Here is a 13,530-nt window from a genome sequence, read left to right on the forward strand (position 1 = left end):
GCCATAAAAAATGTTCGTAGAAAAAAGCCCACTTTGTGTTTATGACTATTTTGTTCAGCACCAAAGATGAAACTAAACGAAGTATTTGATAAATTTATAGCCAAAGTCTAAGGTGTGATTCATGGACCACCTATAGGAAGTTTCATTATGAACTTCAATTTTTATTTTTATTTAACTTCGAAAACGTATTCTTTTTTAATTTATAATCAGATAAACTCTTTTAGGTTTTTTTTTTGGAAAGAATATAAACTCTTTTAATTAGTCTCACTTCTTTGAATAGACTGAAATCATTTGAAAACCATATATTAAATTTTTTTCCCAAAAAAAAAAAAAAATCATAAGTTTCTTTCTAAAATAAAATTCAATTAGAAAAACGAACTTAATTACTTGAACTTCACTTTAATTTTTTTAAAAAAATGATTTTAATAACCTAACAACACCAGTTTCTTGAAAACTTTCCCCTAATAAATTAACAGAACTAGCACGTTGCAATCTAATTAATTGTACACCGAATCATATACATTAAAATGAAGAAACTTCATATTGCTCGTTTTGCTTGTTCTTTGTGTAATTGTGTGCGCACAACATTATATTTATTAGACAATAAAAAATCGTTTTAATTTGTTTTTTGAACAAACTTCAACGTTATACACCTAGAAACTTCTAATACCAAAAGAAAATACTTTCCAAGCATGAAAAAACTGCATTGACATTTAACATGTGCAAAATGCATGCCATTTTAGTTAATCCATATAAAAAATTGCTATCTAGGCTTTGCTCGCTCTTTCTGAGAAAGTGACTGCTTACACGGTTTCATTAATCTTAATCTTATCCAACCTACTCAGAAATCCACACAAAAAGTTTCTCACTTTTATTTTAATATATATATATATATATAAGTGCTTCCCACTTGAGACTTTGTCTTTTCGCAGAATGTTTTCCTATTGGGCTAAAAAATGTTTCCCCATCATACCAAATTACTATTTTATTATTTCCTTTCAATTTCCTCGGAAAAGGTCCAACTAAATAAAAATAAAATATTTCATCGGACAAAAAGGGCCTAATAAAAAAACAAGAGCCCAAATAAAATAATATTTTCGGTTTACAACGAAAGAAAGTTTGCGTAAGGCCGTATCTGGCCCATCGCCGCACAACCTCAAAGCTGATTTGGTCCACCAGGCCCAGTCGGCTCCGACAGTGTATTTTCACCCAATCATATCCGCGGATTAGTATTAGTTTGTTGGTACGGCACCAATGGGACATCAATTTATTCACCTGGTCAAAGGCATGTGAAACGTGGTGACAAGTCAGTGGTTAAATCCACTTTAAGATACTGGTTCTTATTCTAGGATATATTTTGGGGATTGAGGTTTGACTCATGCCACGTGGATAGTACAGAGTGTGAGCTGGCTTTGAAATGGATTAGAACGAGTTTCAAGTGGTAGTTTCTGAGGTTTTTATAAACGTTTCTTTGGGCACCGAAAAGCCGCTAATTCCATCTTGGCCTTTAATTTCGGAGACCGAGTGTGGATTATCATTACCACGTCAGATTGAAAATGCTCATCCAGAATAATCCAGATATATATTTTTTTAAATAAAAAATACGGAAAAGTTCCAAGTTGGCAGGTTAAGATACAAGCAAGCATAGTAATTGTCCAGCACAATAATGGTGTTACCCACGCGCCCTTTCTCTAATTATAAAGAACTTTCAAAGTAAATATAGTGTTGCATTTGAGTTTTGTTATCTATTATGGTTGGTGGTATAATAAATATTAATTGAAATATTTAATTTTATAATTTTTATTAAAATTTTAATAATAATTATTTAAATTATTATTTGATATATAAATTTAACTGTATCAATAATAATAAATAGTATTTTTTTATTTAATATTTATCATAATTACTACGAAGAAACTATTCATATGATTTTAGTCAATGACATAATTGATTACATATACTGGATTTGAATGCATGGAAATATTATGTATTCAATTTTTATTATAAATCCTATAATTATGATCAAATTGAGTTTCACGAGAAAAGGTAATCTAATATTATTTTTTTATACAAGTAATAGTTTTTCATGTTTGACTAAGTATGCAAGTTGATAAGAAAATTCTAATTACCTTAAGATTTAATAATTACTCGAATTTTTTCAAACAAATTTTCATCATTGAATAATTAGGAAATTAATTTAAATATTATGACTAATATGGAAAGTCATTAGAACTGAATCATAGAAGATTTTTATTGAGAATGATATACCATCTAGAAAAATATCTTACACAATCTCCTAGTTCTTTCGCCATCATCAATGATGATGTCTGTGTTGTTGATGATGTGTGTATTACTGCACCTCTCTGTAGAGCGCGTGAAACAAAGGGCAACAGTAGGCGGATGCTTTTCGTCAAAATTACGTCCAAGCCAGTTTGATTCTCTCTCTCTCTCTCTCTCTCTCTCTCTCTCTCTGTTTTCTCTTTCATTCACTGTCTATAAAGCCAGGGACAGCCTACACCTTCCTCATTCTCAAACCAAAACCGTACGTAAAATCCAACCGCGCAAATATTCGCATTCTTCATCTCTCTCTCTGTCTCTCTCTGTCTCTCGCTCTCGGTGTTTTTTTTTTCCCTCTATGGCAAAAGCCCAAATGGTCCGCCCCGTTACCTTACCCCACGACCTCTACTGCCTTTCACCTACCAATTCGGGGCCCCGAGAACTCCCGGAGCCCGATGTCCAAATCCTCACCTCAGGTGGACTACGCATCCCTGCGCACTCTAGCATCCTGGTATTATTCTATTCTAACAGTTTTTTTTTTTAATTCGATTTTTTTTTTAATTTGATTGTAAAGAAATGTAATTTTTTTTGGTTTGTGAAAAATGAAAGGCTTCGGTTTCGCCGATATTGGAGAACATCATTGATCGGCCACGTAAGCACACGAGCTCCGAGAAAGTCATTCCGGTGCTCGGAGTTCCATGCGACGCCGTCGTCGTTTTCGTTCAGTTCCTCTACTCTTCAAGGTAACATGCTAAAAGTTGAATCTTAGCCGTTCATTTCATCGTCGGTTAATCCGACGGCCCGATACAATTCGGTCCAACTTGGAATACTCAGATTCTTTTACGTGTTTTCCCAAATATTTGACAACCTTGCATTTGAATCACACGTGTCACTTTCACAGCTGTTTCGTCGGCTAAACTTAGAGCAAATTTAACGAATAAATAATGATTTTTAAAATTTCCAAACATAGAGGAAGAGTTCGATTTTGATTTTTGATTATATTGTTTAGAGGTTTTAAAATGACGGAAATACCCCCACCGTTTTCAGGTGCACGGAAGAAGATCTCGAGAAGTATGGAATCCATCTACTTGCACTGTCGCACGTCTACCTGGTCCCACATCTGAAACAGAGATGCACCAAAGACATGGTTCAACGGCTGACGATCGACAACGTGGTTGATGTGCTTCAACTTGCTAGGTTGTGCGATGCACCCGATCTTTACCTCAAGTGCATGAAAATGATCGCAAACCATTTCAAAGCCGTCGAGAATACCGAAGGTTGGAAATTCTTGCAACATCACGACCCCTGGTTGGAGCTCGAAATCCTCCAATTCATGGATGAATCCGAATCGGTAATTATTTACAACATTGCCACTTGCCACTACCCAATTTTCTCAATTTTTTTTTTTTTAAACAAAACAAAATCACTAAAATATTTTTGTTTTTTTTTTATTATTGTAGAGAAAGAAGAGGACTAGAAAGCACAGGGAAGAGCAGAGCTTGTATTTACAGCTAAGCGAGGCGATGGAGTGTTTGGAACACATCTGCACAGAAGGGTGCACGAGCGTTGGGCCGTATGATGTGGAGCCCACTAAAAATAAGGGCCCATGTAGCAAATTCTCCACGTGTCAAGGTCTCCAGCTTTTGATTGGCCACTTTGCCACGTGTAAGAAAAGGGTGAATGGAGGGTGCTTACGTTGCAAGCGGATGTGGCAGCTTCTTAGGCTTCACGCGTCAATCTGTGATCAATCAGATTCATGCAGAGTTCCTCTTTGCAGGTACTTAATCATCTCTTATAACTCTATTTTGCCTAATTTAGATTGCTAATAGTATATTATCAAATGGGTAATACTTCATTTAATCAAAAATTTAATAAAAAAATCTCGTGGCTGAAAATTTTTCCAAGTTGGTTTGAAGTTCTGTAAATGGGTATTTATTATATGGTCCATTTTGGTAGTTGTAGTTTTCGAAAAGAGAGTCCTGGAAAATAATTTTGATTAGTTTTCTGGGTTTGCTAGAATTTGAGTTATTTTAGCTATTTTCCATATGGTGCAATCTAAACCGTTGAATCCTACGTCAACGATCCAAATTTTTTAGAATCGACGTGGACCCTACTAACCCAAATTCATTACAGAGATTTGCTTATCTAAGCTGATTCTGATTTTTGCCTTAACCTTCGAAGTGTTTTTCATGTGGTTTCTAGAATTTGTTAATTAATTCATATTTCTAAATAATGTATATTTAGTGGTTATACAATTAGCATAAACTGTTTAACTTTTAATATCTCCAATCAAATCCTTGTTGTCCTTGTGAATTGTGATATTTTTATATGAGGTATATGGCTGTTGAGTAGTCACAATCGCTAAGGCTGTAAATTTCAATTTTTACATCTAATGAAAATACATCTATGAAAAGAACCCGTGTGACAAATCGTGGTCGCAAGGATGGAAAAATAAACATCAAGCACGCTAATAAAGCGACAAAGAAAGTTGTAACATTTATTCACCGGGCTTGCTTGTAAAGTAGTCCTGGTTGGTCGAAAAAAGATTAACAGTAAAGTATAATCTTACAGGCAACTTTAACAACTAGCAAAATTAAAATATCTTCGATTTGATATGACTATGGAAGGGCCTTATTTGTCACTTATCAGAAATGATTTGGATTTCTAAAATATCATGAAAGTGGGTCTTAAAGCTTGAAGCAAAACCAAAAAAGGTGGGTCTTAAAGTCCATGGAATCGTCCATTTTCTGGTTCATATTTGGGTCCCATTTTTTATTGGTTGATCGTGGCCGTTCAATGTGTAGGCATGCTTTTTGTTTTCACGTGAATTATGACATATATATAGATACCAACTTGCGCTACTTAAAATTGACATGGTTTTTATTTTTTGTGCCAAATTGATAGGCAATTCAAGTTGAGAATGATGCAAGAAAAAAGGAAAGATGATGCAAGATGGAAACTTCTAGTGAGGAAAGTGGTGTCGGCCAAAGCTATATCTTCTTTGTCATTGCCTAAGAGGAAAAGAGATGAGGAACTTGGAGGGACAATGAGGGAACATGGTTTTAGAAGCTTCAAATTATAAATTTGTGGCATAAAATGTTGTGTGTGTGTCAAATTTTTTTTGTTCTTTTTTTATGTATTTAGGTTAGCTTTTTATGGTTCAATATGTTTTGCCAAAAAAAATGCACCATAAGAAAGAAACATATATATATATATATATATATATATATATATATATATTATGAGACTTGGTAGAATGTTTATTTAGAGTAAACGAAAGGGGAGGCAGTAGAAATGGAGTGGTTTGGTTGTACTTTTGAATCGCTTCTTAATGTAAATGGATGCAAGTTTCTCATCCTTGTTTATATTAGATTTTCCATTTTCTTATTGCTCTTCAATATGTCCGAATATTTTGTTGGGGAAAAGTTATTATGATATAGATATTCAATAAACAGCATTCACCAAAAAAAAAAAAAAAAAAAAAAGGATATTCAATAAGCAACATTTAATGATACAATCTGGATAATTCATCAGACAAAAAAATAAATAAATAAAAAAATCTATCTGGATAACCGACAGCTTCGATGAGTAGTTGAAACTATTTTGTTTGTTTCAGAAGAAAATGATAAAAGCTTGCATGAAAAATATCAAATATAATCATCCTCATCAACATCGAGTCCTCAAGTTCATTAATGGAGGGAGGACGTCACAGTCACAATCCTGTAATGACAGCCTAAAATGAGTTATCACAAGGGGCTACACATCACACTCAGCAAAAATCCAAAAAAATGCATGCTAAAAATCTCCCATCAATTATATATATATATATATATATATATATATGTACAAAAAAAAAAAAAAAGACAAAGGAAAAAAAAAAAAGAATTTGTATTGAAATTCTTTTTTAAAAAAAAAAAAAAAAGCTTCACGATTGTGATTTTTCATTTTCTCCACTACCAGATTTATAAATTCCTTATATGGTGTGAGAAGTGACTGGATCATTTTCTCCAATTACACCGATCAAAAAGATCCATATGAGAAATTTGACTATTATATCCAAAGGAAAAATAGGAAATATGACCAAGTTCACTTTACCAAACCCGCAAGAATAATTCATTGCGATGAAGATGATTCAATGTGAATATAGATCATAATTTCCTATGTCATACAAATTAAGGAAAAATGTTGTGCAATATATTTTTTATTCTCGCATTTAAACTTTGAAAATTAAATCGCTATCCTATGCGTAGTCCTCAACTAGTTTATCCCCATTAAATTTTGATGAATATATTAAAAAATTAAATCTTCTTAATTATTTTAGAACAGTTTGAATATGATGGCATCCACATTGTATGCATGCGTTGAACTTCTTGATTTCCACCAAATTTAGATTCTAGAATTGTCAATTATATTTTCATTTAATTAATAAGGTGTGCTAAAATTTTAGGCAAATTTATATATTTTTATTCCAATTAAATTGTGATTTATTTAAAAGGCTAAAAATCTTCAACCTAAACATGAAACTGGTTTATGTATAAATGCATACAACCTTAGGCTAACCTGATTGTAGAATTTTCATGATAAATTAGGAAATTGGTAACCAATTGGGTGGATCTGAATGATTAATATTATTATATTTATAACTACATGACGAGGCCAATGATGTTTCAAAGAAGTTCTAGAGAAGAAAAGTTATTGGTATTTAAACCACGTGCTGCATTTGTGATAAACCTAGACTACTGTTTGATGGTCAAAAAAAAGATTCCCAATAAATTATAATTCATCAGAATTTTATCAAATTCCTTAAATTAGGGAAGGACTTAAAACTTTCAAGCCGTCCACCTCCAACGCATTCTACCAAAAGGTCATAAAGTGGACACTGCAAAATTATTTCAGTTTTGCCTCTTATAATCAAGAGAGAGAGAGAAAGAAAAGAAAAGAGACCAACATTGAGACTTGAGAGGCAGATCAAATTGTAACAAAGTTCTATTAGAATCTTAGCAACATAGTCCATGTCTATAGCAATACAATGACCATGAGGGGGATCAATGGGACCATTTTACGCACTCCTATAGCCACTTTTAATACTTAATTATTATTATTATTATTATTTTTAAGTCTATATGCTTTATTCTTCTTTGTCCTTTATTTTAATATTGTAGAAGATCATATATTTTATTGCTGAAGGTAGAAGATCATATATTTGTTCGATTTATATTTTATATAATTATTAAATGTCATACATATGATTCATATATTTGCTAAAAATGTTATGATGATATGAAATAAGAGTTACATGTAATAATATTCTCTGAATTTAGCCCAGCTCTAACGTGTAGCAACGTTGAAGTTGGTGCAAACTGAGTTATGTGGTGAAATTGGTCCATATTTATTTGGTAAATGTGAAATTGGTCCATATTCATCATTAATTCAAAGTGGAGCTGATATTTCTAAGAACCCATTAAAGCATAGGTTATCATGAAGATAGGCACTAATGCAACCAAATATTCTCTTGTCAGGGTATACTTTGGTTTCTGGCTGCGCCACCAACCTACTTTTTCTAAATGCCCTTTCAAGTTTTCTACTTCTGAGTGCTGAACAAAACACTATCAGAGGCAGAGAGCGGCTTGCCTGTGCCTAAAAAGGGCCAAAAAGTTATTGATTTTTAGGAACATACTTTCATCGTGGCTTCAAATTTCTATTAAAAACAATATGGATTCATATAATTATTATGTTTTGACTTTGTGCTCGGAATCTAAGAACTTCATGATTCATTCATGCTCACTTGGTTTGCTAAATTACTAAAACACATGAAAATGTCGATAAATTAAACAATGTAGCATGGGTCAAAGTCAATGAAATCGAACGGTTCCTGCAAAATTGATCTATGATGTTAAGTAGATCACAACTGTAGAGGAACCATAGGACCATATAGCTCCTTATCCCATTCTTTGCTCTGGCTAATTCACCAAAAAAGAAACATTCTTTACTTTGGGTATCCCATTGAATTAGCATTACTCGGCCAAGCCCATGACTAAACAAGCCCAATTCTGTTTACTGAATCTAGTCAACAAAAATTGGATCAAGGCCCCATAAAAGAAGTTGAATCAACTTGTAGCCGATTAAGGCAAGTTCAGCATACAATATTAACCTTAAAAAAAATCAATTTAATTGACTATTATAAAAGCATACACTTTCATATATTAAATTTTTTTATATTAAAAAATCAATTCATAATTAAATACAACCATTAGTAAAAGAATATTAAAATTTAGAATAAGTATTTATCCGAATGCCATTTTAATTTTAAATAATTGATATAGCAATTTCAGTATTTCACAAGCATCTCAAGGGTTGTGAATATATTAATGTTTTCATCTTTATACAATGAACATAGTATAACTAAAACCTGAAAATAAATAAATAAATAAATATATATATATATATATAACTAAAACCTTACTATATATACTATCGTGTCCCAAGAAAGGACGTGTTAATTACTTTTAACCTTTCATTGTTATTATTATGATTTATGACTAACTATATATGAATTTTCTAAATTTTAACCTTTCATTGTTATTATTATGATTTAGTAAAAATACAAAGCGTCGAAGATATTAATAATGAACGTCATTTGTCTCTCACTGTACCTGCCCATATAAAGAGCATAAGTTCAGTCCGTCATGTTCGGACAAAAATTAATGTTGTCATGAATTGTCCTTTTTATAATCTTTTGCAAAAAGAAAATTGCCCTTTTTATAATCTCTCCGTTTTTAAGCGAATTGGAGGAGAAGAGTGAGGAAAAAAAAGAATATATGGCGACCAGTGTGGAGAAGACGGGTAGCTCAACCAACAACAACCCGGCTCTGGAACCGGACACGGATAGTCCGGATAATCCTGCCCACGAGTTCGCGGAGTTCGGAGCCGGCTGTTTCTGGGGAGTGGAGTTGGCGTTTCAGCGAGTCGTCGGGGTGGTAAAGACCGAGGTTGGATACTCCCAGGGTCACGTACCCGATCCGAATTACAAGCTGGTATGCTCCGGATCCACCAACCACGTCGAGGTTGTCAGGGTCCAGTTCGACCCGCAAGTCTGTCCGTACACCAATCTCCTCTCTCTTTTCTGGAGTCGCCATGATCCTACTACCCTCAATCGCCAGGTAGTCGTAACCCCTTTTTCTCGCTCTTTTAGACCGCTAAGATTTTTGGTGGGATCCAATCAAACTTTATTTTCTTTTTTAGTTCTTATTATTAGTGACATATTGTATCATGAATATATGTAATTATGAACTAATCCCTCCATAATTTAAATGGAATTTTGATGAAGTTGTAAACTTTTTGTGTTGGTAATCATTGGGTTTGAAATTTTGTGTCAGAATTGATGATTTTCTGAATAATTGTCAAGGGACAATGATTTGTGGGATTGAAAAAGGGTAATCTTCTGTGACTGATTATGAATTTGTGTTAGGGTGGTGATGTTGGGGCCCAATACCGTTCAGGAATATACTATTTCAATGAGACTCAAGCACGTCTAGCCCAAGAATCAAAGGAAGCTAAGCAGCTGGAATTGAAGGATAAGAAGGTGGTGACTGAGATCCTTCCAGCTAAGAAATTCTACAGAGCAGAGGAATACCATCAGCAGTATCTGGAGAAAGGAGGTGGTCAAGGCAACAAACAATCTGCCGGAAAGGGTTGCACTGACCCTATTAGATGCTATGGCTGATAGAAATATGTGAAATGATATATGATATAAATAAAGTTGCTGTATTTGGTTTTTTGCTTGCTTGGAACCTCTGGTTTTTAGTAGCACAGAAACCCTGCTAAGTTATGTGTTTTTTTCCTCAGTTTATGAATCTCATATTCTGAAAAATACACTTTAAACTGCTTAATAAGCTCTCTGCTTTATGTGCTTTAGTTGTCAAATATATGTGGACCTGCTTTGGCATGAGATGACCAGTTAGTTGTTGTGTGTGATTTTTCCATATAAATGAAGAATCTAGTCTTTTGCTTATCTAATAACCAACACTTGAATGAATTTATTTCCACCTTCATATAGCCGAAGAAATAGAAGCTGATTATTACATTAGGAATCAAATCTGTGAAACAAAGTATTATTTTGGGTTCATGTAATTCTTATGACAGAAGCAACTTCTGCAGGGCTGTGAGTCAATAGTGAAGCTTGTTTAGAGTTCATCTTTAGGGGTGGAGGATGTAGTCTTTCCAGGGTTATTTGAAGAGTTCTTGATGGGATATGAAGCCTCCATAGCAATTCCACAGATTCCCTCTTTGTCGGAGATTCCTCTTTCCATCCTTATGTAACCCTTCTCACCCCATTCTGGTCCCCAGGAGTTCTTTACTATCCAGTACTTGGTTCCATCCAGTGTTGTTCCATAACCCACCACTGCAACTCCATGATCTAGCTCTGTGCCACAGCTACCTGTAAATACTCCCTGGAAACAAACTCAAAAACAGATCAATATGTTATAACCTGGATATTAGAAACTCATATCTGATGGCTATATTTGATTCTCTGAATATCATGTTAGTTAGTCTCTTTATAGATGATTCAGAATTCACCTCTGAGTAGAATTGGAAATCAGAACCTCCTGCATCGATGGCCACTGATACAGGTTGATTGGCGACTGCTTTTAGCAAGGCATCCTGATTGTTAGCAGGCACATTCTCATGCCCATCAATTGACACTGCAGGAGAGTTTTCCTACAAAATCAATCAGGTTTAGCATGATTTTAATTATTATTATTATTATTATTTTTTTTTTTTTGACAAAGGGCGTTTATTTTATATAGTTAATGATTGAAATTTACTTGAAAAGTAAGTACAGCATAATATGTATATGTACCTTTTTAACATCACAAGTTCCATCTTCTGCTTTATAAGGGTAATTAACTTCGGTTGTTATTCCTCCCTTTTGTTTGATGAATTCAAATGCATATTCCATTAAACCTCCATTGCATCCTTCATTTTCTGAAGTGTCACAATCAACCAATTCCTGCTCAGACAACGATACCAGCTTGTTCGTCTTGATATAATTAATACCTTCCACAGCTACAATGGTTGAGAATGCCCAGCAACTTCCTGTACATCATTAAGAAGAAGACCTTATTACCATTAATTATCATGATATGAAAACCATGAAAACTTTAGAATTCAGCTTGTAAAGAATGCAACAAAGTTCCTTACCACATTGGCCTTGATCCTTCACTGGAGTGACAGCTCCTTTCTTTCTCCAATCAACTGAAGCAGGGACACTTTTAACATTCTCATACATGAAGCTTCCATTACCATGCTGTGGCCCTCGGAACATCCTGTGATGCTTAACCTTTGAGCCAGCATAAGTGCTTCTGAATTCATGGTTGGTCATGTCTGCAAACTTGTTCAATTTCAGCTTATAAGGTTTATCCTTGTTGTTGGTGTGATGGACATGCATAACATTTTCCTTGAACACATTGAACCGCTTGTGCTTCTCTTCAAGACTCCTGGACACTGTGTGATGGCTTCTCCATCTCTCATACAGATCCCACAGGCTTTCGTCTGACACCAAGTCCTTCTCGTGGAAATCGAAACTCTCAATCACCCCAGTAAGCAAAGCAAGTAAAAAGGCAAGCAATAAAACTCTCTTCATTTTGTTTAGAATTCAACACAAGATGGGAATTTGAAGAGGCCTAAAGGATCTCTTATATAGAGGAACGAAAAGGAGAAGAATGATGAGGAGATAAAAATGAAAGTAGTAGAAGAAAACAAAAGTATAATAAATGGAGAAGTTACAGGTTCCTTATGGACATCAACAATATGTAATAATGGAGAAAAACATCAGATTGAGATTTTCAAAAATGAGGTTCTAATTTGCATTTACAAGCAAGGCCTTCTATTAATTAGTTGGGTTTTATACCCTATTCATTTTCCCTTAAAACTTTATGAAACAAGAAAGTTTTGAAAAAGGTAATTACAGCGGTGAGAACGAAAAGCTTGTGTCCAACAGTGCATTTAGAGGTAATCAATCTGCATTACATGCCCAACACGCTATAAGCCTATAACATATAATCTGCATAGGCATAGGGATGGTGACGAGCATAGTTGCGTATATGGAGTCCCACGATTTCTTGCAAGTGGGTTACTAAAGGTATAACGACTTCTATCTTTAACTGAAAAACCACGATAGCTCTGAAAATATTTTGGAAACAGAAGAGAAAAATAGCAATTGGAATGTGTATATGTATCTTATTATTTTATATTGTCTATATATGCATTTTATGATATATTTTGTTATATTTTTATATTTGTTTATAATTAAATTATCCTTTTTTTTGGGGGGACATATGTTAAATCAAGGAAATTGAATCCATGCTTCTAAATACCATATATTATTATCATCTAGGCTGTTTCCAAAGGGACGCAAGGCAGGGAGATTTTGGTCATTTTGCATTTGCAAAACAAGCATGGCAGTCTAGTTGTGGTTGGACTTTCGGCTGAAGCAATTGAATAGATAACGCAACAGAATAACCTCCATTAATCATGCATATCTACACCATTTGACTTCACAGTCAATGCCAAGGTTTTGCTTGTAGGACTATACTTGCGTACTTTGTTGGGCTCTTACCCTTTACTCACTTTTAGTTTTGTATATGGAAAAAAAAAGGAAAAGGTTTATGGTAAACTGCTAATTTGTCCCATTAGAAAGAAAGCAAAAAATGTTAGTTTGATCTGAGACTAATCTCTAAAATCGTGTTTCTTAACTTGGAGATAAAAAATTAGCTTTTTGGTTTCTCATTTGAAAGGAGATGTTGACCCCTGTGGGATTCTTGCTTCTTTCCATACATGCATCAATTTTTTATTTTTTATTTTTGGGGTTGAAAACCAATAATATATATAACCACAAATTTTGTGTAAAAATTGAAATTTTTTCATCAGTGCTTTCGACCATATAGATGTCATGTGCCTTGGCTGCCTTGGCAATAGGTTTTTGCTCAATCAATTAAGGATTATCATTCAATTAATGTCAAAGATAAATACGAAACAAATAAATTAGTTCTTATATTTACATATGGGTGTTCAATAATTGGAAGAAACAAGAGGGTTATGATGTAATCTGAGTTGGTGAAGTGCAATAAACTATGCTAACCCGGCACGTTCTGATCGGACAGGTTAAATTGCCATGTTCTTACTTCTTACCAAGAAATGATATTAATTTTGCTGTTTTTATTATTTAATATTGATCGTGTTCAACTGCAAAGT

General features: G+C 33.9%; 3 protein-coding genes and 1 long non-coding RNA gene across 4 annotated transcripts; 3 read left to right on the plus strand and 1 right to left on the minus strand.

Annotated features, from left to right (window-relative positions):
* Nucleotides 1-2,513: 2,513 nt before the first annotated feature.
* Nucleotides 2,514-5,642, plus strand: LOC107418254 (BTB/POZ and TAZ domain-containing protein 1). The gene is made up of 5 exons (XM_016026942.4): nucleotides 2,514-2,788; nucleotides 2,887-3,020; nucleotides 3,325-3,628; nucleotides 3,738-4,054; nucleotides 5,182-5,642. The coding sequence occupies exons 1-5, from the start codon at nucleotides 2,636-2,638 to the stop codon at nucleotides 5,357-5,359; spliced, it is 1,086 nt and encodes a 361-aa protein (XP_015882428.2). The 5' UTR covers nucleotides 2,514-2,635; the 3' UTR covers nucleotides 5,360-5,642.
* A 3,390-nt stretch (nucleotides 5,643-9,032) lies between these two features.
* Nucleotides 9,033-10,288, plus strand: LOC107418256 (peptide methionine sulfoxide reductase). The gene is made up of 2 exons (XM_016026944.4): nucleotides 9,033-9,437; nucleotides 9,746-10,288. The coding sequence occupies exons 1-2, from the start codon at nucleotides 9,096-9,098 to the stop codon at nucleotides 9,998-10,000; spliced, it is 597 nt and encodes a 198-aa protein (XP_015882430.2). The 5' UTR covers nucleotides 9,033-9,095; the 3' UTR covers nucleotides 10,001-10,288.
* A 15-nt stretch (nucleotides 10,289-10,303) lies between these two features.
* On the minus strand, nucleotides 10,304-12,058 carry LOC107418255 (vignain). Its single transcript, XM_016026943.4, has 4 exons — nucleotides 11,479-12,058; nucleotides 11,138-11,373; nucleotides 10,855-10,995; nucleotides 10,304-10,727 (listed from the first exon to the last, which is right to left on the minus strand). Exons 1-4 carry the CDS (start codon nucleotides 11,918-11,920, stop codon nucleotides 10,461-10,463), a joined length of 1,086 nt encoding a protein of 361 aa, XP_015882429.2. The 5' UTR covers nucleotides 11,921-12,058; the 3' UTR covers nucleotides 10,304-10,460.
* Nucleotides 12,059-12,278: 220 nt separating this feature from the next.
* Nucleotides 12,279-13,075, plus strand: LOC112491545 (uncharacterized). Its single transcript, XR_007240958.2, has 2 exons — nucleotides 12,279-12,418; nucleotides 12,674-13,075. It is a non-coding gene; the product is annotated as an uncharacterized LOC112491545 (long non-coding RNA).
* Nucleotides 13,076-13,530: the final 455 nt, after the last annotated feature.

This window comes from Ziziphus jujuba, chromosome 2 (genome assembly GCF_031755915.1).
Source record: "Ziziphus jujuba cultivar Dongzao chromosome 2, ASM3175591v1".
NCBI lineage: Eukaryota > Viridiplantae > Streptophyta > Magnoliopsida > Rosales > Rhamnaceae > Ziziphus > Ziziphus jujuba.

Bases quoted from the DNA above. Each gene is read 5' to 3' on its own strand.
- LOC107418254 (XM_016026942.4), top strand. From the start codon at position 2,636: ATGGCAAAAGCCCAAATGGTCCGCCCCGTTACCTTACCCCACGACCTC. The intron at 2,789-2,886 runs GTATTATTCTAT...GAAAAATGAAAG, and splicing joins CTGCGCACTCTAGCATCCTG to GCTTCGGTTTCGCCGATATT. The intron at 3,021-3,324 runs GTAACATGCTAA...CACCGTTTTCAG, and splicing joins CAGTTCCTCTACTCTTCAAG to GTGCACGGAAGAAGATCTCG.
- LOC107418256 (XM_016026944.4), top strand. From the start codon at position 9,096: ATGGCGACCAGTGTGGAGAAGACGGGTAGCTCAACCAACAACAACCCG. The intron at 9,438-9,745 runs GTAGTCGTAACC...AATTTGTGTTAG, and splicing joins CTACTACCCTCAATCGCCAG to GGTGGTGATGTTGGGGCCCA.
- LOC107418255 (XM_016026943.4), bottom strand. From the start codon at position 11,920: ATGAAGAGAGTTTTATTGCTTGCCTTTTTACTTGCTTTGCTTACTGGG. The intron at 11,374-11,478 runs GTAAGGAACTTT...AATGATGTACAG, and splicing joins GAAGGATCAAGGCCAATGTG to GAAGTTGCTGGGCATTCTCA. The intron at 10,996-11,137 runs GTACATATACAT...TTGATTTTGTAG, and splicing joins GAACTTGTGATGTTAAAAAG to GAAAACTCTCCTGCAGTGTC.